At 32.9% G+C, this 22327-nt stretch overlaps 1 protein-coding gene across 1 annotated transcript; it reads left to right on the top strand.

The window, feature by feature from the left end:
- The first annotated feature begins 18721 nt into the window (after nucleotides 1–18721).
- LOC127900945 (MDIS1-interacting receptor like kinase 2-like) lies at nucleotides 18722–22053 on the top strand. The gene is made up of 2 exons (XM_052436444.1): nucleotides 18722–21524; nucleotides 21620–22053. The coding sequence occupies exons 1-2, from the start codon at nucleotides 18731–18733 to the stop codon at nucleotides 21910–21912; spliced, it is 3087 nt and encodes a 1028-aa protein (XP_052292404.1). The 5' UTR covers nucleotides 18722–18730; the 3' UTR covers nucleotides 21913–22053.
- The last annotated feature ends 274 nt before the right edge of the window (nucleotides 22054–22327 follow it).

Genomic DNA, 22327 nt, shown 5'->3' with positions numbered 1-22327 from the left:
TACTTTTTTTATTCCAAATCACCAATATTTTTATTCCCTATTTCAATATGAATATTACCACTTGACTTTTTTATTTGTGTTTATGTAGAGGTGGGTGTGAGGAAAAGAAAAAAAAAATTTCTCAAGAATTAGAACAAATAATTAGGCAATAATTCAAGGAATTGAGATTGTTCATTCTACATTCCAATTGGATTTTGAGTGATTTTCATTAATTGTTTCTTTTACATTAATTAGTTTAACCATCAAGTACTGTTGTTTAGTCTATTGCATCTGTGAGAAGATGCTTGGGTCGCCTAGAACATATTTTCTAATTAATTTTTCCTGTGAATATGTTGAATAATCTCTAAGGGCTATACCCTTTTTCATTGTATTTTTAACGGTTTTTCTTTAACAAATATTGGATGTATTCATTGAAAAAGAAAATTAAAAATTAGGTAATATCTAATAAGATTAGTGAAGTCAAATTATCGATCAATTTTTATGATAAAACAATAACTAAAAAAAAAATATAGTCATAGTCTTCTTGATTATATTCAACTTATTAATCTATTAGAACATTTATATCTCTTTTTTTTTCCAACCATTTCCAACGATCTCAATATCATCCGCACCTTATAAACTTCCAACAATATCTGTAATATCATGGAAAAATGACATAAACATGTTAAAACATAAGGATCAATAATTTCTAATATACACTTAAAGATTAACAAACATTAATAATTAAAATAAATACCTAAGAGGATTGTGTTATCATTCACATGTAAATCAATCAAATTCAGAGATAAGAATTGGAATCCATTAATCGGAACCTTAACAGTTCCTTCTTCTAACCTTTTAAGCAAAGTTATATCCAAAAAAATAATTTTATACTAATTTGAAAGTGGGTTGTACTCGCATGTAGTTGAAATAACTTTCAACTTCTTGACATTGTACAAAGTACGCTCACTCAACATGTGGCTAAGCCTTGTCACTAAATTTTTCCTAATTGTTAGATGCATTAGATTTTCCTATGGAAAAAAAAATGCTACATTAAGTGTAAAACAATTGGGAAAAAAATTAAAGCAAACAATGGGAGAATGAATTTTTTATACAATATTTTCATTAATAAAAATCATGTCCACACTAATTAATTCTCTATTCTTCTTGGTATTAATAGACTCCCACATCCTACAAAGCCTAACCCTTGTCATCCAACTATCTCTATCATTGTTCAACTCATGAAGAAAAGAGTACTCCATGAAGCACACAATACTAAAAATTTAAATAAGTCAAATAATAAAAACACAATAATCTTTCTAAAGAGGATGTTGGTTAAATAATAAAAAAATCAAAACATAACAAATCTTAAATACTTAGTGTTTTGAGAGTTTGAAGAAGTTAAAAAGGAACTAAACAAAAGATTGCATAATTAAATATGGGATTAATGACCTTAAAATTAAGCCCTCGTAGTGGCATTGTTGAGGGAAGATGAATGAATCTTCTTCCTATATTAATTAGTTGATGTATTTTAAGGCATGAAAGTTTAATTGCTGGCATAATAAAATAAATGAATGTTTCAAGGCGTATAATTAATTATTATTAATAGTTACATATTTTTGAATTTATTTAAATAGAAAGAAGAAGAGATATGTACAACAACGTGAGTGTTGTAACATTTTAATTTATCAAATTACTGAATAATAAAAGAAATGAATGTTTCAAGGCTTATAATTAATTATTTCTAACTATCTCCATCATTGTTCAGCTCATAAAGAAAAGAGTACTCCATGAAGTTCACAATACTAAAAATTCAAATAAGTCAAACAATAAAAACACAAGAACCTTTCTAAAGAGGATGTTAGTTAAATAATAATAAAAAAATCCAAACGTAACAAATCTTAAATATTTAGTGTTTAGAGAGTGTGAAGAAGTCAAAAGACACTAAACAAAAGGTTGCATAATTAAATATGATATTATGGTATTAAAATTAGGCCCTATAGTGGCATTATTGAGGGAACATGAAGGAACCTTCTTTCTTATATTAATTAGTTGATATATTTTAAACCACGAAAGTTTAATTGTTGGCATAATAAAAGAAATAAATGTTTCAGGACTTATAATTAATTATTATTAATGGTTACATTCTATTTATTTTCTATTTTTAATCTTTTGTAATGTAATTATTTTTTAACCTCAGCCACTATTTTAGATAACAGAGAATATAAAAAGATGAAAAATAGCGATGCCACATCAACTCTTTTAGTCCCATATTTGTATATATATATATATATCTTGGGTCCATTTCATTAGGGGCCCAAAAGCCCATAGTCTAAAAAGGCTTGCTTGGTGTGCAATTATCACTAAGTTTTGGACTTGAATGAAATTTTCTATTAAAATAGGTTTTGAAAAGTGTACTATATAAAGAAGAATAAGTGGAGCAATTGAAAAGTGTGGCCAAAGTGAAAAAGTGGCAAGAGAGAGAAGAACAAGACAATTTTGGTTTTAGGAATAGGAACTTTAATTTTTTATTGGACGATCGAATGACGAATTTAACTCTGTTTTCTCCTAAATTTGGAGGGTAAGTTCCTGACATTATCCTCTACAATCCTACTAGTCTTGATTTTTGTTTTATCCTCTCCTTAATTATTTTTTAGATGCCCGCTTATTAAAGAGATATATTAGGCTGTTACTGTAGGCCAAGATTATTGAGATTCTTAATGTTTTTAACCTGAGAAGAATTTGTGCTATAATCTCATTAATATAGTAGAAGATTATATAAGATTACAATCTCATACTTTTTTTCGTTTTGAGTTCTCACATAAAAATATGTATCCTTGTGTTTGGTATATTGCTTTGGAATGTGTTGGTTTATTTGTACCTCGCAAATTTGTGGTATACATCCCATTTTAATCACATAAAGAAGAAATTGTGTTAGATATTATGAGAGCATGGTATGAGAGCATCAGGTTATGTGTTTCTATTACTTGTTGGTTGAGATTGAGGAATCTTTGGTATGCATGATTAAATTAAAATCATTAACTTATGGTATTTGGTAATTTAGAATGGAAAATGTGTTAGATATTATGATAAAATCATTGCCCACGGAGGTGGAAAGTTGTATGCAGAGAGCAGACTTGGTGGTCCTTACTGTATGATATGGTGGGGAAGATTTAGTGGGTCCATCTCATTTGATGCCGTAAAACACGTAGTCAAAAAAGTCTTGCTTGGTGTGCAATTATCACTAGCTTTTGGACTTGGATGAAAGTTTCCATAAAATAGGTTTTGAAAAGTGTACTATATAAAGAAGAATAAGTGGAGAGGCTAAAAAATGTGGCCGAAGCAAAAAAGTGGGGGGAGAAAGAGAAGAACGAGACAAAGGTAATTTTTGTTTTTTAGAATAGGAAATTCAATCTTTGATTGGACGATCGAAAAGTGAATTTAACTTTGTTTTCTCCTAAATTTAAAGGCTAAGTTCCTGGCATAACTCTCTATAATCCTATAGGTCTAGATTTTTATTTTATCTTCTCGTTGGCTTTTTTTAGATACTCACTTATTAAAGAGACAGATATTTGGCTGTTACTATAAGCCAAGATTATTGAGATTTTTTATGCTGTTAGCCTCTAATTTTATTTGTAATCCCATTAATATAATGGAAGATTGTAGTCCATGGTTTTTCCCATTTTGGGTTTTTTACATTAAAATTTGTATCTCTTATAGTTAATTTTCTATGGTCCCAATATACTAATTAATGTAGGTATCATTGGATATGAGACGTGCTTGAGAAGACTCACAGAATGGAAAATGGGTAAGATATTATGACAAAGTCATGGCCTAAGGAGAAGTTGGAAAGTTGTATGCAGAGAGTAGACTAGGTGGTCCCCAGTCCCCCACATATGATCTGAAGGGGGAGATTTGTTGGGTCCATCTCATTTAGGGCCGTAAAGCACTTAGTCAAAAAAGACTTACTTGGTATGCAATTATTACTAATTTTTGGACTTGGATGAAAGTTTCCATTAAAATAGGTTTTAAAAAGTATACTATATAAAGAAGAATAAGTGGAGAGGCTAAAAAATGTGGCCAAAACAAAAAAGTGGGGGGAGAGAGAAGAACGAGACAGAGGTAATTTTTGTTTTTGGAAATAGAAATTTCAATTTTTGATTAGATGATCAAAATGTGAATTTAACTTCATTTTCTCTCAAATTTGAAGGATAAATTCCTGGTATTGCCCTCTATAATCCTATTGGTCTAGGTTTTAATTTTATCTTTTCGTTGGTTGTTTTTGAGATACTCACTTGTTAAAGAGATATATATTAAGCTGTTACTGTAAGTCAAGATTATTGAGATTCTTGATACTGTTAGCCTCTAATGTTATTTAAAGAAGAATTTGTTCTGTAATCCCATTAATATAATGGAAGATTGTAGCCTATGGTTTTTCTCATTTTGGATTTTTTACATAAAAATATGTGTCTGTTGTAGTTGATTTATTTTTTTGGATTGTGTTGGTTTATTCTTGCCTTATTAATTTGTGGTACAAATCTCTTTTTAATCGCACAAAGAGGGAAAGAAGTTTGTTTCTGCTAAATTTGTAACTGCTTTTGTGGGTTCCTTTCCCAACTTTTTTGTGTGTGTGTTATTGAGCCATAATCTAGTAAGAGTTTCAATGAATTAAAAGACAGAAAAATGCATATTTCAATACATTATAATATAAAATACATTGTATTAGACTCTCTGTGCATGTTTTTTTTTTAAATTTTTTTATCCTTACTTTATTAAAATAAAAGATCTCTTGTTAAAAAATTACTCTATATATAATGAATTTTCCTAAGTTACATTTATTGTAACTTACAACCAAGATTTTTAGTACAAAAATAAGTAACAGAGCAAAGGTAAGCAAGTGAATGAATTTTTCTTGGCTGTAAGTTACATTTGATTAAATTAGGTAGTCCTATATATATTTACTGGTTTCTAATTAAATGGCTTATTCCTATACGTGATTGTCTAATAGAATATCAACTTTCCAAGTTTTGCAAAGAATTTGCATGTGGATGCCAACAATAGTAGAACCTCAATAAAGTTAAAACTTATTAAATTGATAATTTAGATTAAATCATTAATTTTACTAGTCTCAACTTCAGGTTAGTGTAATAAATTAATAATTCGATAAATTTATAAAAGAATATTTTTATAAAAATCCAATTTTTTCTAGGACTCTAGTCTGTATCTGTTTTTTGTGAAATATGTTCTCATCATTGCTTGATTCTTTTTTTAACTTGCTTTCAATTTGGATTTTTTTTTTAATGCGGAAAGAATTTCAATTGGATTGTTATTTTTCCAATAAGTAATTATTTAATATCAATACCACTTTAAGTGGTCCATTACCCAGGATAGGTTCTATAATAGAAGTATCATCTTTAACATGAAAAAATACGAACAACAAAATAATTATGTTACTACCAATGTAAAAGTACCGACTACTATTTGAATAAAACGTAAACCAAATCAAGGTAATTCAACAATATAAATGCTACAATATTTTTCAAAATAAGGAGTACATACTTCATCAATTAATATATAATTTATTGATTATCGTTTTCTTTGGTCCCAATATACTAATTTATCAAGGTTTTGTTTTAGTTCAATTGATAAAATTTCTTGATTAAAAATAAAAAAGTTTAGGATTCAAAAAACTTAACCTTAATTTATTTGGACAATCAATTAGGATAATTTAGATTGAAAAATAAAATAAAATAAAGCAACTAAACTTTAAATGCAAATGCTAACAGTAACATAAATCACCAAGAGATTAAGACACTAGCACATCTGATTTCACCATAACCAGTCCAATTTAATCATCCATCTATTTTATTAAGAATTATTACCCATGTTGACAATAAATTTTCCTAACCTATTCAATATCCTTTCTTGAATAATATCAAAAGTAACCTCACTTGTTAACCCACTACATCTCTATGTAAATTTAAATATGTAAAGATTTATTAAGTTTCATGGAAATTCTTAAAGAAAACTGTACGAATCACCTTGACACATATTTGTTTTTTGTTCAATTCATAGCATCCATTACATAGAGAAAAAACATATAAATCTCCTCTTGGTCTCTTTATTTATCCTCAAATCATTCAAATATTGACAAGATATTCAAAATATTAAGCACAATAATAAACAATCAATCATGGAATAATAAACTAAAAATTAAATAAATTTATGAAATTAAATATTTATAATTAAACTACATCGTAGTTCTAACAAAATATTATCTCATATATACATATTAATTTGATTGACATTAGAACTGCCCCAGCCAACAAATAGCACCTAGCACTAGAATAGAAAGAAAAATTTCATATACGACATTAAGTAGCTCGCTAGTACCCTACACCTACTACAAATAGATATTAAAAAATACTAATTCTAGCATCCTCCACCTATATTAAATATTCCCCTAATCATATAATTTCCTCTCGTATAAGAAAAATGGGCTCTAAGATTATCCTTCTTTTAGGTCTTGCGATGGCTCTAGTTCTTCTCACTTCTTCAGAGGTGGCAGCCAGAAACCTAGCTGAGACTTCCACTAACATGAGAAAAGGTCAGCTTCTTGGTCTCCATATTAATTTGGCCTTCACAACATAATAATAGGATTAATTTGTTTAAATTAAGTTATATTGCCATGATTAATGATTAACCTTTTAAGAGAATGACACTTAACATTTTTCATTTGCAGCTGAGGCGGCCACAAAGAACACTTTCGTGAAGTTTATACCAAGCCTTTACAGTCCTGTTGGCTGTTCCTCTTTCTCTGCTGCGAAAAAGTGTTGATGCAAAAACGTCTCATGGAGCCTCGCCTCACAATGGAGTTTATATTTGTCCGCATCCAAATAAATGGTGCCTAAATTCATGTGTGGTAATCCAATGCTTTGTAAGCTGTATTTGTGAATACATGAAATAGATTTTAGAATTTTTAATAAAGATATTCCGACCCAAAAAAAAAAAAAAAGTAGCAAGAGAAGTAGTATCAGTTCAAAATTATTCAACTTTATAGATTATTTAATTATCTTGAATAATACACGTTATCTGTAACTATAAAATAATAACACCATAGAAACTAAGGATAATTAAAAATCCCCACAGCTCATGAGATTCTTCGTTTGAAAAAGAAGTAGCTGATTTTCCTTCGTATTGGTTCATCGCATGCATGCATGTAACGCCCCCAACACAATTCAGGAAGCCACTGTCAGCGTTGAGCCGCGCGTACATGTACTTTCTCATCCACTAACAGCCTCATCCTTAATGTAAATGTTAATATGAATGCTTTGATAATTTACAAAAATTTAGCAAGCCAAGCGGAAGGGGAACTATGATCTTTTGTAACGTTAGATTACTGTTTAAGGAGTCGAGATACGATCACAATACAACAAGAAGGTTTACTTATTCCATAGCGTATAAGGGTCCAACAATTACGATGGGGCTGCATTATAGAGTTCCCAAAACTCTATGCTATAGTTCTCTTCTTATGCACTCTAATTTTTTATTTGCTTTGCTTTTGGCTGTTATATGAGTTAGGGAGAGAGAGGGGGAGAGAAGTTAGTCCTTAAAGCATGCGACTCCTCATCGACTTCTGTCTACTTAACTACACACGGTTTTGGCATTTTGAACTAAAATGCAAAAGCAGTAACTACCACTTGGGTAGTCACCTATAATCCAGGTTGGTTCAGCTCACCTTAGGTGACCCGTCATTCATGTCTTACATCTTCCACTCATATTGTAATGTTCATATTGGTATATACGCCGCCTAACTCATGAATAAACCAATATAACCCAATAAGAAATCTACAAATATCTTGACGGTAAAATATGGAAGAGATTTGTCTGTTCACATATGTGAAGTCAAGAGATAGCCCAAACTAGTCCTTAAAAAGTTTCTCTGAGGTCTATTAACTTTTAAGAAATCTCTTATAAGCCTCAATAAGAAGAAAGTAATGTTCATATTTGTCCTTAAAATAATTTTTTTAAATCTCAATCAAATTTATAATGTTCATATTAGCCCCTTTAAAAATTTACACATATATAACTAAAAATATCACATTACTCTCAGTTAAAATTTGAGTGATTAATTGTTTGGTAACTGAGGAAAGCAAAGAAGCAAAGGGAAAAACAGAAAGAATTTTGAGCTAAGTTTTATGAATGAAATCTAAATCTCATCACTTTTGCTAATTACAAAGGCTTATATACAATGGTCTTGGACATTCTAGAGATCTTGAACATTCTAGATTCTATATGTGCAAGCTAAAGTGTTTGTTAAGCTAAGCAATACATTCTAACAGACTGCTAGCAATGTAACTAACTTTGTCGGCTCAGCTGACATATCATCACCATTAACCAATTTTGCTAACAAGTTGAATAATTTTAATTATCTTAACAGCCCCCTTCAAGCTTAAGGTCTGTTTGAAAACATAAATTCCACTTATCTGTACTGTTTGGTTACTAAGAAAATTTATTCTATTTTATTGAGAAAACTTCAGAGAATATTCTGGATTTTATTTCTTCTTTTCTTAATGATCAAATGAGTACAAAGCACACCTTTATACATCGTTAACAGAAAAGAAAACAATAGCAATAAAATTTCAGTAAACCTTGACTTAATTTGTTGAGCTGGCATTACTTACTTAACTAACTTCAGCTCAGTAAATTCTCCCACGTGCTAACCTTGAGTTGACTGCTTGTACATGTTATGAGCTTCCTTAACAGCCTCCTCAAACTCAAGGGGCATGGCTGCACATTGAGTTTGTTTCTGAAGTAATTAAAATGCATGAATGTGAGAGGTTTTGTTAGAACATCAGCTATTTGTTCTTCACTTGGAATGAAGTTAATTTCCAGCTCCTCTGCTAAAACCTTATCTCTGACAAAACGCATATCCAGTTCAATGTGTTTGGTACGTGAATGATAGACTGTATTTTTAGCTAACTTTGTGCACTCATGTTGTCACACCAGATGATAAGTACTGAGATACATATTATATTTAGCTCACTGAACAAAGATTGAATCCATGCTATTTCTGCACTTGCAGAAGCCAAAGCTCTGTATTCACTTTCTGCGCTAGACCTTGTCACCACAGACTGCTTCTTGGATGACCATGACACCAAATTATTTCCAAAATAGATACAATATGCACCTATAGATTTTCTGTCATCAATATCGCATGCCCAATCTGCATCTGTAAAACTTGTGATTTCCATTTCTCCACCAGCTGAAAACTTTAGACCATAATCCATGGTTTCCTTTAAGTATCTTAGAACTCGTTTACAAGCCATTATGTGCTACAATGTTGGAACTGTCACATATTGATTGAGTTTATGCACAGCAAAGGCTATCTCTGGTCTGGTTAACACCAAATATTGCAAGCCTCCAACCAAACTTCTGTAACTGGTTGCATCCTCAACATACTGACCTAAATAACCTTTAACCTCCTTTTGAAGTTTCAGTCCAGTCACTATGGGAGTATCACACCCTTTACAGTTCAACATATCAGCTTTAGACAAGAGATCATTAATATACTTTCTCTGAGATAGGTACATACAACCATCAACATAAGAGACTTCTATCCCAAGAAAGTATGATAGTATTCCTAGATCCTTTAAAGCAAATGTCTTACTGAATTCTAAGATAAACTTGTTAGAGTGTAATTTATGCACTAGTTTTGCATTGTTTACTTCCCTTAATATCGATGTTTTGCACTTAATAATAATGATTTACTTCTGTTTTACTTTTGCAGGTGCAATTCTATTGATTTGTGATAAAATTGAGCTATAAGATGATGTTTAAAGTGATTGTTCTCTTAGAGAAATTTAGAGCGTCAGAAGAACTTTATTGATAAGGCGTGGGCGCGTGCTGTCAACTGTGGACCTGTAGTTTTTAGTTTAACGTGTTTTGTATTTTTAGCTATTTTTGTAATTACGAATTTAATATTTCAGATATTAGTATTTTATTTTAAATAAAACTCTAAAAGAGAAGAGAGAGAGAGGATTGAGGGGAGTAATCTATTGTGAAAAAGGGGGATTGGAGATGGGAGAAAATAAAGAAACCCTAGATCTAAACTTTTCTCTTCTCTCTATGAAGAACTAAACCTATTTTTCTGGTTAAAGGATAATGAAGCTTTGATTCATCACTTCTGTGAGATCTTTCTTGTGCTTTAATTGTTTTATTACTTTTTGGGTATTTGTTTATTCTCTGAATTATTTTCATGATTATATTTGTTAATTAGGTAATTGGCCACTATTTAATTATCAACTTAATCTATTATCAATTAAAGGATTTATCGTATGAAGAATTTAATGTTTGTGACAAATAACATAGCAGAGAGTTGTGTTGTGAGAATAAACAATCTATTTTAAATGAATCATCATATGTGTTGATTAGGATTTGGGTCTCTCTAGTTTTTCAGGCTGTCAATTAATTAAATCCTATGATCGTATCTAGGGTTGTCTATTGATTAGGGAAATATCCAACGGTCGTACCTTGGTTATCGACTAGTTAAGGAGAGATTGGCTATTAGAGGGTCTCGATAGCTATAACCGGTCTATTCATAAGTAATAATAATCTATATTTGAATCAATGATCAGTAGTCGAATCAAGCTGAGTTAATTCCTTCAACCAGAGCTTTCTCTAATTTGAATCACAACTTTAATTTGCATTCTTGTTATTTTAATTTGATTTTTATTATTGTCAACAAAACCCCCATTTTATGTTTTACGTTTTAAAAGGATTTAAATAATTACCGATCTCTGTGGACACGACCCTGCTCAATCACTATACACAATTTATTTAGAGTAGGTATTTATTTTTGCTGGTTTCGACAACCATCAAAACTTCTCTAATTCTCCACTGTCAAGTCCTGTAATAAGTATATCATCCACATATATAAGCACAAGTATTATTGATCCTTGAATCTCTTTGAATAAGAGAGAAGTATCAGCTCTGGAATTTTGAAGACCCTAATTACTTATCAGACAGTTTTTCAGCTTGTCATACCAAGCTCTAGGAGCTTGTTTTAAGCCATACAAGGCTTTCTTCAACTTGCATAAATAGCTAGACTTTTTCTCATCAATGAAACCTTCTGGCTGATACATGTAAACATCTTCTGCCAATTCTCCATTTAAGAAGGCATTATTTACATCCACTTGCCTTATTTTCCACTTGTTCATCACAGCCAAACTAAAAATAATTCTTACTGTGTAGGCCTTCACCACAAGACTAAAAGTCTCAAAGTAGTCAACACCCTCAGTTTGCTGGAAACCCTTTGCAACTAACCTGGCTTTGTATTTAGCTACACTCCCATCTGTGTTTTGTTTAATTCTGAACACTCATTTACTGTTAACAACCTTGTATGCCTCTGAAAATGGTACCAGTGACCATGTTTCATCCCTGCGCAAAGCTTCATATTCATCTCTCATAGCTTGATGTCAATTCTGATCACTTAGAGCTTCTTGAACAGTACTGGGTTCTTTGTTGGTTAAGGTGGTTATGTAAACTTTTGGCTTGAAGATTCCAAATTTCGATTTGTTACCATTGAATGGGATGGTTGTGAATGAAGGTTTCTGGTTTGAGTTTGATTTATGTGCTGGCAAGTAGATAGTTGTGGTTCATTTTATGGTTGTGATTCTGTTTGTTGTTGTGTTGGTGATAATGGTATGGTTGATGAGGAATGTTCTGATATTATAGTTTGAGAATGCTCTTGTTGATGCAGATTATTTGTGTGTGCAAAAACAGAAGGTACTTGTTCATTACTTTCTGAACTTGCTGATTGAAGATCTTCCAAGCTGCTGTCAGTTAAGGATAATGTGGAGAGATGATAAATTTGTTGTTGGAAAAAGTTTGACATTGATATTTCAGAATTTGAATTGTTCTCGAATAAATGAAAGACTTTGTTTGTTGAGTAAAGGAATTTATTTTCATCAAAGATAACATGCCTTAGGATATGAATTTTTCCCGAGCTTGTTAAACATTTGTAACCCTTGTAAGAAGGACTATAGCCAATGAAGATGCATTTGGTAGTGTGAAAATCAAATTTGTGTTTATTAAAATCTCTCATATATGGATAACACAGGCAACTAAAGCACTTAAGAAATGAATAATCTGGTTTGTGCTTAAAGAGCTTTTCATAAGGAGATAAAAGCTTAAGAACAGGTGTTGGTAACCTATTAATATGATATGCTGCTGTGTGAACAGCTTCCACCAAAACTGAAAAGGGAGATTAGCTTGAGCTAAAAGTGTTAATGCTAATTCAATTATGTGTCTGTGTTTTCTCTCAACAAGACCATTCTGGTGATGAGTATAAGGGCATAAATGTCTAAACTTGATTCTATTTTGACTTAGAAAATCACTGAATACTCTAAACTCCCCCCCCCCAGATCAGATTACAATTCCTTAATCTTGGTATTAAACTAATTTTCAACTTGTGCCTTGAACAGTTTGAAAACTTCAAATGCTTGTGATTTAAGCTTAAGTGGATAGATCCAGGTGTATATAGTGTAATCATCCACAAAACTAATGTAATACTTGTATCCATTTCTAGATACAGTGGGTGAAGGTCCCCAGATATCAGTATGAATCAGTTCTAATACTCCTTTTGTTTTTGTTTCAGTTGTTGGAAAACTTTGCCTGTGAACTTTGCCTAACTGACATGCCTCACACAAAGAATTTGTACAAGACACAATATCTTTTTGAGAGATCTTTAATTGCTTGCAAAACTTAGCTAAATGCATCAGAATCATTGAGCTTGGATGACCAAATTTTCTATGTAATAATGTCATTACATCAGATTTGGTTTTGCATTTATTGGAAACAGAATGATAACAAGCTTTAGAAGGACTATCAAAGCTTTGAAAGCTAGACAACATTGAGACAGGTTTATTTAGTTGAGTATGACAAAGATGAGATGAAGAAAATGAAGAAGAAGAATTAGAACTCAGCAGTAGCTTGCATAGACCTTTTTTAGCAAGTCCCTGCAGTAGAACTTGTCCCTTCATGTCCTTCACAAAACAAACATTCCCACAAAATTCAACAGTTATAGGGTTATCAGATGTCAGTTTGGAAATGCTTAGTAGATTTTTGGTAATTGATGGAACAAGTAATATATCCTTAAGTGCTATTCTGAAATGTGCAGATAAGTAATTTGATGCTCTTTGTGACAGAAATGCAAATCCAACATGAGTGATAGACAAACCTTGACCATTACCAATTATGAGCTGATTAGTACCTTTAAACTCCTCACTGATCTGCAAGTTCTCTATGTTGTTGGTCAGATGGTGAGTTACCCCACTATCCAAGTACCATCCATCATCAGCAACCCCTTTAAAGTTAGCCATAAATGCTGCTCCAGGAGTACAAGCATCAAAACCAGAATAATAGCTACTGCCAGACATAGGATTGCAAGCTGAAGACATATAGTTGAAGTTCTCATAATCTTCAAAATTTGGATTTGAAACAGAACCATCAAAATTTGACAGATATGTTGTTCTGGGTGCTTTTCTTTTTCCAAAACCTCTTGGCATTGGCACATAATCTTAAAAAAATCTATGCCAACAACTATTAGCAGTATGACCAGGTTTGAGACAAATCTGACATACTGAGTCCCCTGGATTGTTATTGAAAGCTCCTTGTGATCCATTCTTGATAACAGATGAATTCTTTGGGTGCTAAAGAATTGTTGCCATTAAAAGGATTACCAACAGAATATCCTCTACCAAAACCACTTCTAAAACCTCCATTAAAAATTCTTGGAAAAATTCATATTCCCTTTACCAGAGAAAACATTCCTACCACCATAATGAATTCCTCTCTTAAAATTTCCTCTAGGCTGTGCATAAAAAACCTTAGGATGAAATGCATTAGTATATGCATAGTTAGCATTGAACATACTCTTATCATCCTGATCTTGTTCCAACCTAGTTTCATGAGTGAGCAATAATGCATAAGCATCATCAAATTCTATACGTGAACTTATTATGAAAGTAGCAATATCACAGTATCCTGATCCTAATCCATTGAGTATGGTTAGCATTAGATCATTTTCTGTTATCGAGTTACCAGCACTAGCAAGCTTATCAGCTATTGCTTTCATTTTAACGCAATAATCTTCAATACTAAGAGATTCCTTTTTAAGAGTGTTCAGTTCATATATGAGCTGAAGAACTCGAGCTTCAGATTGAACTCCAAACTTCTTTTCTAAAGTTTTCCATACACCAAATGAGCTTTCACAGTTAATAACAAGACTAAGGATACATTCACTTAATGTTGACAGCAGCCAACCAAGAAGAATTTGATCTTGTGATCTCCAGATCTGATACTTAGGATTCTCAATTTGTTGTGTAGATCCATCAACTCCAGCTAACAAAATATTTTCTTCAGGTGCTAATTTGATTCCAGTTATGAAGTCTTCTAGTCGATTACCTTTAATCAAAGCCAGAACTTGTGAACGCCAGAGTAGGTAGTTTGATCGATCTAGTTTAATTGGATTCGTGAAAGAGAAATTGATTTGAGTGTGTTGATTTGTGTTGTTGATTGCTGGATTTCTCATCATTGTTTGCTGGTTACTCGAGCTGATTATGTTTGGCTCTGATACCATGTTTGAAAATATAAATTCCACTGATCTGTACTGTTTGGTTACTAAGAAAATTTATTCTATTTTACTGAGAAAACTTCAGAGAATATTCTGGATTTTATTTCTTCTTTTCTTAATGATCAAATGAGTACAAAGCACACCTTTATACATCGTTAACAGAAAAGAAAACAATAGGAATAAAATCTCAGTAAACCTTGACTTAATTTGCTGAGCTGACATTGCTTACTTAACTAACTTCAGCTGATGGTCCCATGTGCTAACCTTGAGCTGACTGCTTGTACACGTTATGAGCTTCCTTAACAAGGTCTAGAAAGTACATTGAGCTTGGTCCTTAGACAATTGAATTGATCAAAAGCTAGAGGCTTGCTAAGCACCTTTGCTCCTTGATCGCTACTAGAAACATGATTGATTTTTTTAAGAAATTCTTTGTCACTTCAGTCTCGAAAGGTGTTAAGTACTAAATTAACTTTCATTGCAAATTAACCAGTGTCTATAGTCACAGCATAAACAACTAATAATATTGGATCATCCTCATTTTTGGCACATAATTTAATTTAATGATCATAATTTCATCGGTACATGCGCTATTTAAATGAAGAAAAATCAATTAACAAACGATCTATAACGTTAAAGCCTTGCATTGAGACCCTTGACTGTTGTGTCCACCTTAGCTGCCCATGTACGTATGGCAACATGTTCTATGATTATAAAAATTTATTTCTTTAATTATGTTCTATGATTATAACAAAAATCTTTAATTATGTTCTATGATTATAACAAAAATACCCTTTCAAGGCTGACAGGTACAACTTCCCGGTTATTAACCCAATAATTTATCACAATTCTGTGTTTTTAAACTTCCAAATGTAACCTTAATACTATTGGGCTTTGTGTCAAGCCCAAAATTTTCTTTTTTTCACCCCCTCCAAATGTGTTCTAATAACACGGACGATGTGTCAGAGGCAGTGTCCACCCAAGTGTGGCTATAATCAGTTCACATTGCAAGCGAGCCAACAGCCAAGGGTGTGTTGGCCACAGGTTGATTCTATGCACTCAGCTTTTCTCTCTGCCTTATCAAACACATATCTTTTCAGGGCGTATCAATCAGTGCGTTTCAATGGCGTCGATTGTGATGAGTTGTTCAGTGGCTATGCCTGGATTCCGTTTCAACAAATCACCAATGGCGGCGGGTGTAGTTACGGCAAGGCCGAGGCACGTGGTGGTGGTGAGAGAGGAAAGTTAGGGGAACCGCCGAACCGAGAGGAATGACTAGATGAGAAAGGATGTGGCTCTTCAGGCTTGTTTTGTTTTGTGAAATTAGGAATTAGGGGATCGAAATCGTGGGTTGCAACGGCGGGATGTGGTGCGGCCGGCATGAAGGAATCACTGGGAGGGGTGATCAGATGAGAGAGGACATGGCTGTTAGGGTTTGAATTTGGGGTTATGGATAGGCTGATCGATTTGAGGGCTTTGTTTTGTGAAATTGTTGTCTTCAAGTTGCTGACTGTTATCCGTTTGGGTTTCAGGGTTAACCGAAACAAAACCGAAAACCGAATATAATTTCGGGTTTGGTTCGGTTCGGGTCAACCCCTCGATATATCACAGAATAGTAATCAAACTAACGCGATTTTTCTGCTAGTTCAACATAAGGCAAAACCCATAATTCTTTACAACAAACATCCACAACAAGGCAGCATCGATTTTTCCAATTTATACATCCAAAACGAAGAAAACCAAAGCTATGATTTACTGCAATAGTTTTCTTTTAAAAAAAAAAAACTAACCTCTTCGTAGCAGGTTTTCTTGTGGAGGCATTTTTTTTTTAATAATGAATTGGACTGGGTAATGGAGTGATGCAGCAGGTTTTTCGCGCTTACCAATAGTAGTACGGTTAACTTTTTAAGTTTTTTTTAATTTTAAATGAATTTTTACGATTTTAACCTTGTATACTGATATTATACATAATTTTATATTAACAACATGAGAGGAATGTAAAAATACTGTCATACTTTGTATTAAACTGTTATTACGTGAAACCTCAGGGGAGGTATATAAAAATAACCCAAACAAAAAACAACATCCCATCGTATGGTTAATATTTCGTCAGCATATTATTCACAAGGCATTATGTACTATTGACGGATTTTTCCAAACAAATCATTTATGTGGAAAATAAATTAGTTTAATTAATTGTTTTGTTATGAAGACAGCAATAAAAAATGGATACAAATTGACCAAGAAGCTCACCTTTTCGCATGTTGGTGAAAGTCTTAGCTAGGTTTCTAGCTGCCACCTCCGAAGAAGAAACAAGTACAATAGACGCTACAAGAGCGAAAAGCAGGAAAAGCTTAGAGCCCATTTTCTTATGCAAAAGGAAATTATTTGAATAAAGGAATATTTGATGAAAAAGGATGATGATAAAATTAATATTTTGTTATTTCTATTTATAATAGGTTTGGGGAGGTAGATAGCCGTCGGAGTAGAAGTTTTTCCAAATGCTTTTATGCTGCGTCACCAATAATAGGTAAACGTCCTTCACATCCTTATAATTTGGTTTAATAGTCTATTACACCCCCATAATTTGCAAAATGTCTCAATATATCCCCAATCTCATTTATTTTTAATAATTTGATAGCTTTACCTTAATAAGTTTGAATAATTGAAATAAATGAAATTTTTTCTGTTTCAAACCAAAAAAAAAATTGAATTATACCATTTTGTACAATTTATCAAACACCACTCCATACGTATATGGTAAAAATTGTACTTATAACGAAATAATATAATCGCCACTTGCAAGCACTTACAAGATTTGACTCAATTAAATTAACTTGACTGGAAAAAGCAAGTCATTCATAAGGACATCTTATGACAGCATAGTGTACAAATTCTCAGTATATATATGTTAAAATACCAACCAAATCAATTAAGGGCCATCAATTTTATTTTATATATCAATGGAAAAAACAAGTCAGCTTAATCAATTTTATCAATTTTTTTTATCGATTGTTGAATTCTGAAGGGTCATTAAAATGAATAGTCCTACACATCTCAAATTTTTTGTCCCAATAAATTATCATAAATCACGTGACATTTATCTGTTGATTAATAAGATAATACAATTAATTCATTTAGATCTTGTAAAAAACTATCAATTACTTAATGAATAATGCATCATTTAGAATGAAATTTAGGATAAAAAATTTAGAATGGTTATCATTACTCCATGAAATAGCATTATAATAGAGGATCAAGGAAAATTTTTATAATACTTATTAGAAAAAATTAAATTGGCTCAACAAGAACTGCATTTCATAATACTTTAAATTTTCTATCCAAAAAAAAAAATAATAATACTTTAAATTTAAATAGGCTTAAGGAAAATGTTTTTCCCTAAGGCCCAAAACACGTTGAGCCGCCATTACTACAGAGACTAAGCTCAATGCCGCACTTAATACAGCTTTCACACCCACTAACAAAGTAACACTAAGTCAAAAGTTATATGATATCGATTGATAAAAGCAACGCATTTTAATTTATTGATGATATATGAACGTGAAATGGGGGTACGTAAGAGTATGCAATGTTAGCATATTCTCAAAAAGAATAAACCTAAATGCTCGATCAAGCAATAACATATTATGTTAAAAGTCCCATCAAACCAATTAAGGACCCACGATTTACTTTTTATATTTAAAGCAAGAACACCTTTCCCCTCTCACAAATGACTCTGTGCTATCTTGATGACTGTGGCCAAAATCCAGAAAAGACCAATATTAATAGTGCATCAAACTTGTATAATTATTTTATCACTTTTTCTCAATCATATGTGGGATTATCTCCTCAGCAGTAGGTTTTCTTTCTTTTTTTCTTTTTCTTTTTTTTTTTTTGATATGATCTCCTTAATAGTAGTTAGTAATACAACTAAAAGTTAATTGTGGGGCCGATGGACTGAATTATAAGATGAGCGTGAAACACACCAATGAGGATTAAATTACCTTTTTCCCCATTATTCTCAAGCAGAAAACTTTGAAGTCTTGAGGTCTTGTATATATAAATGCCAAGTTCCAGTTTATGACTGCATTAAAAAATCCAACACGTAAACATAAAACAATGGCATCATCAACCCTGATTATACTGATCCTATTTCTTCTGCTAAAATTTTCAGAAAATGCTGCTTCTGGTTATACTAAAGAAGCATATGCTCTTCTCAAATGGAAAACAAGCCTTCAAAATCAGAACTACTCTTTGTTGTCCTCATGGACACTTTATCCTGTTGATGCAACCAATGTTTCTTCCTATTCAGAAATCAAAAAAATCCCGTGTGCTTGGTTTGGAATTGATTGCAATCCTGCAAAAAGAGTCATCAGTATTAACCTGAGCACTCTTGGTTTAAAAGGTACGCTCCATGAATTCTCATTCTCATCGTTTCCTCAACTTAAGTATCTTAATCTAATGCGCAATGCATTTTTTGGTATCATCCCACCTGAAATCGGTAGACTCTACAAGCTGGAGTATCTTGATTTATTCAATAATACATTCTCTGGCATCATCCCACCTCAAATCGGTAACCTCTCTAAGCTTGAGATTCTTGATTTAGGAGGTAATCAATTGTCTGGTGTAATACCACCAGAAATCGGCCTCGTAACTCAGCTGAAGATCTTTTACGTTGATACGAATCAGCTACATGGCTCAGTTCCACGTGAAGTAGGACAGTTAAGCAATCTTAGAGAACTTGTTTTGTGCCAAAACAATTTGTCTGGTTGGATCCCTTCTTCTTTGGGTAACTTAAGCAACTTGGCTCTCTTGATTCTTTATAAAAATTCACTTTGTGGCTCTATTCCATCAACTATAGGAAATTTAAAATCTATCTCAGAGATAAACTTGGCTCACAAAAAACTTAGTGGCTCAATTCCCATTTCTTTGGGTAACTTAAGCAACTTGGCTCTGTTATATCTTTTTGCCAACTCACTCTCCAGTTCTATTCCTCCAGCTTTAGGAAACTTGAAGTCTCTTCTCTGTCTGCATTTCTTCAACAATCAATTCAGTGGTTCAATCCCTCTTTCTTTGTGTAACTTGAGCAATTTAGCTGAATTGTACCTTTCTGAAAATTCACTTTCAGGTTCTATCCCTCCATTTCAAGGAAATGTCAAATCTCTCTTGAATTTAGGATTTTGCATGAATCATCTTAGCGGTGCTATCCCTCCTTCAGTTGGCAATTTCACCAATTTAAAAGGCTTATACCTGTACTCCAACAGTCTTTCTGGTTCTGTTCCCGGAGAAATAGGAAATCTCATGCAATTAACTAACCTAGAGATAGATAACAATCAGCTTTTTGGTCAAATTCCCAGAAGCCTCAGAAATTTAACATGCTTAAACAGAGTACATCTTGAACAAAACCATCTCACTGGAAACATATCTGAAGTTTTTGGCATATATCCGAACCTGACCTTTTTAGATATGGGCCATAACAATTTTTATGGCGAGATCTGGTCTAGCTGGGGTAAATGTCAACAACTAGGGACTTTAAACTTTTCAATGAATAACATCACTGGGAGCATACCTCCTGAGATTGGGAAGTTATACCAACTGCATAAACTTGATTTTTCTTTGAATCAAATAGTTGGAGAGATTCCAATTGAACTTGGCAATTTAAGGTCCCTAAACTATCTTGTTTTAAATGGAAATAAACTTTCTGGAAACTTACCTCGAGTACTTGGCTTACTCAGCGAACTAGAGTATCTTGACTTGTCTACAAATAAGTTGAGCGGCTCTATCCCAGAAACTCTTGGAAACTTGTTGAAAGTGCACTACTTGAACTTGAGCAACAATCAGCTTCGAAAAGAATTTCCAGTTGAATTGGAGAAGTTGGTTCAACTTTCAGAGCTAGATTTGAGTCATAACTTCCTTGGAGGAGAGATACCGCCCCAAATCTGTAATCTGGAAAGCTTAGAGAAGCTTAATGTCTCGCACAATAACCTCTCAGGTTTAATTCCAAGTTGCTTTGAAGGAATGCATGGCTTGTCATGCATTGACATCTCATACAATGAGTTACTAGGTCTAATTCCTAACAGTACAGGATTCCAATATGATCCCATACAGGCATTACGAGGGAACAGAGGATTGTGCGGCGATGTTGAAGGCTTTCAGTCCTGCAAAGCCTTTGTATCTCAAAAACATGTCTTCGAAAACAAATGGTTTTTAATTATAATTCCTATTTTGGGAGTATTTGCTCTTTTGTTCTTTGTAATTGGAATAATTTTTGGAAGAACGAAGAGGACTTCGAAAGAAAACAAAGGAAGTTGTGAGAACCATCGAGGACTGCTTTCAATATTAACTTTTGAAGGCAAAATTGTGTATGAAGAAATCATCAGAGCGACGAAAAATTTTGATGCTGAGCAATGCATTGGAATAGGTGGACAAGCAAGTGTTTACAGAGGTGAGCTACCATCTGGGGAGGTTGTAGCAGTCAAGAAATTTCACTCACTACTTCTAAGTGAAATTTCAGTCCAACGAGAATTCTTGAACGAAATCAAGGCATTAACAGAGATACGGCATCGAAATATTGTGAAATTTTATGGCTTCTGTTCACATCCCCGACACTCATTTTTAGTTTACGAATGTCTTGAAAGGGGCAGTTTGGCGGAGATTCTGAGCAATGACGGATCAATAAAAGAATTCAGCTGGATTGTAAGAATGAATGTGATAAAAAGTGTAGCTAATGCTCTATCTTACATGCATCATGATTGCTTCCCACCAATTGTCCATCGAGACATATCAAGCAAGAATGTGTTGCTGAGTTCAGAATATGAAACTCGTGTTTCAGATTTCGGAATCGCAAAATTTCTAAAGCCAGGCTCGTCCAATTGGACTGAATTTGCAGGCACATTTGGATATGTTGCTCCAGGTTTGCATTCTTAAAGTAATAAATTGATCCTTTGTTATATTAATTAATAAATCAGCCTTATATCTACATGATTATTTTTATCGTTCACCTTGCAGAGCTTGCTTACACGATGAAAGTTACTGAAAAATGCGATGTGTACAGCTTTGGAGTATTAGCATTGGAAGTGATCAAAGGGAAACATCCGAGTGATTTTATTTCCTCACTTTCATCTTCATCTTCCAACATGAACCTATCACTTAATGAAATTTTGGACCCCCGGCTTCCATTACCATCACGAAACATTCAAGATAAGCTGATATCAATCTTGGAGGTTGCCCTTTTATGCTTGGAAGAGAGTCCAGAATCAAGACCGACAATGCAGACAGTGTGTCAACTATTATGCAAATGAATCCGCCGGGCAACTTTGTTTTCAATCTATTTTTCTCTACATCAGTGAGGTTTAAGTGGCTTGCCTGGTTATGAACTGCAATGTTTTGTACGTAAATTGATGCTAATATGTATTATGGTTTCCCGATTTGTTATTGTTTTAGCCAGGCTTCTGATTGGTGTATTTTTCTATGTAATTGGTTGAGTCCATTTAAATTGTTTCCAAGATTTTACAAGATCGTGAGGGGGTAAGGCTTGCAATTCGCCTTGACCAGATGTAACCTTTTGACTTTTATGAATAAAAGAGCAAGAACAGAAAGCAAACATGGAGCATTTGCCCCCAAAAAAAAAAAATGATTTTGAACTTACCTTCAGAGCTATAATCCTTTCTACGGTTTCAAATGAATTCTGGGATGTATTTTCGTGAGAATGGATGA

The sequence above is a fragment of the Citrus sinensis genome, chromosome 3, assembly GCF_022201045.2.
Source record: "Citrus sinensis cultivar Valencia sweet orange chromosome 3, DVS_A1.0, whole genome shotgun sequence".
NCBI classification, from domain to species: domain Eukaryota; kingdom Viridiplantae; phylum Streptophyta; class Magnoliopsida; order Sapindales; family Rutaceae; genus Citrus; species Citrus sinensis.
Note: the sequence above shows the minus strand (reverse complement) of the source record. Positions and strands in the feature narration are given on the sequence as shown.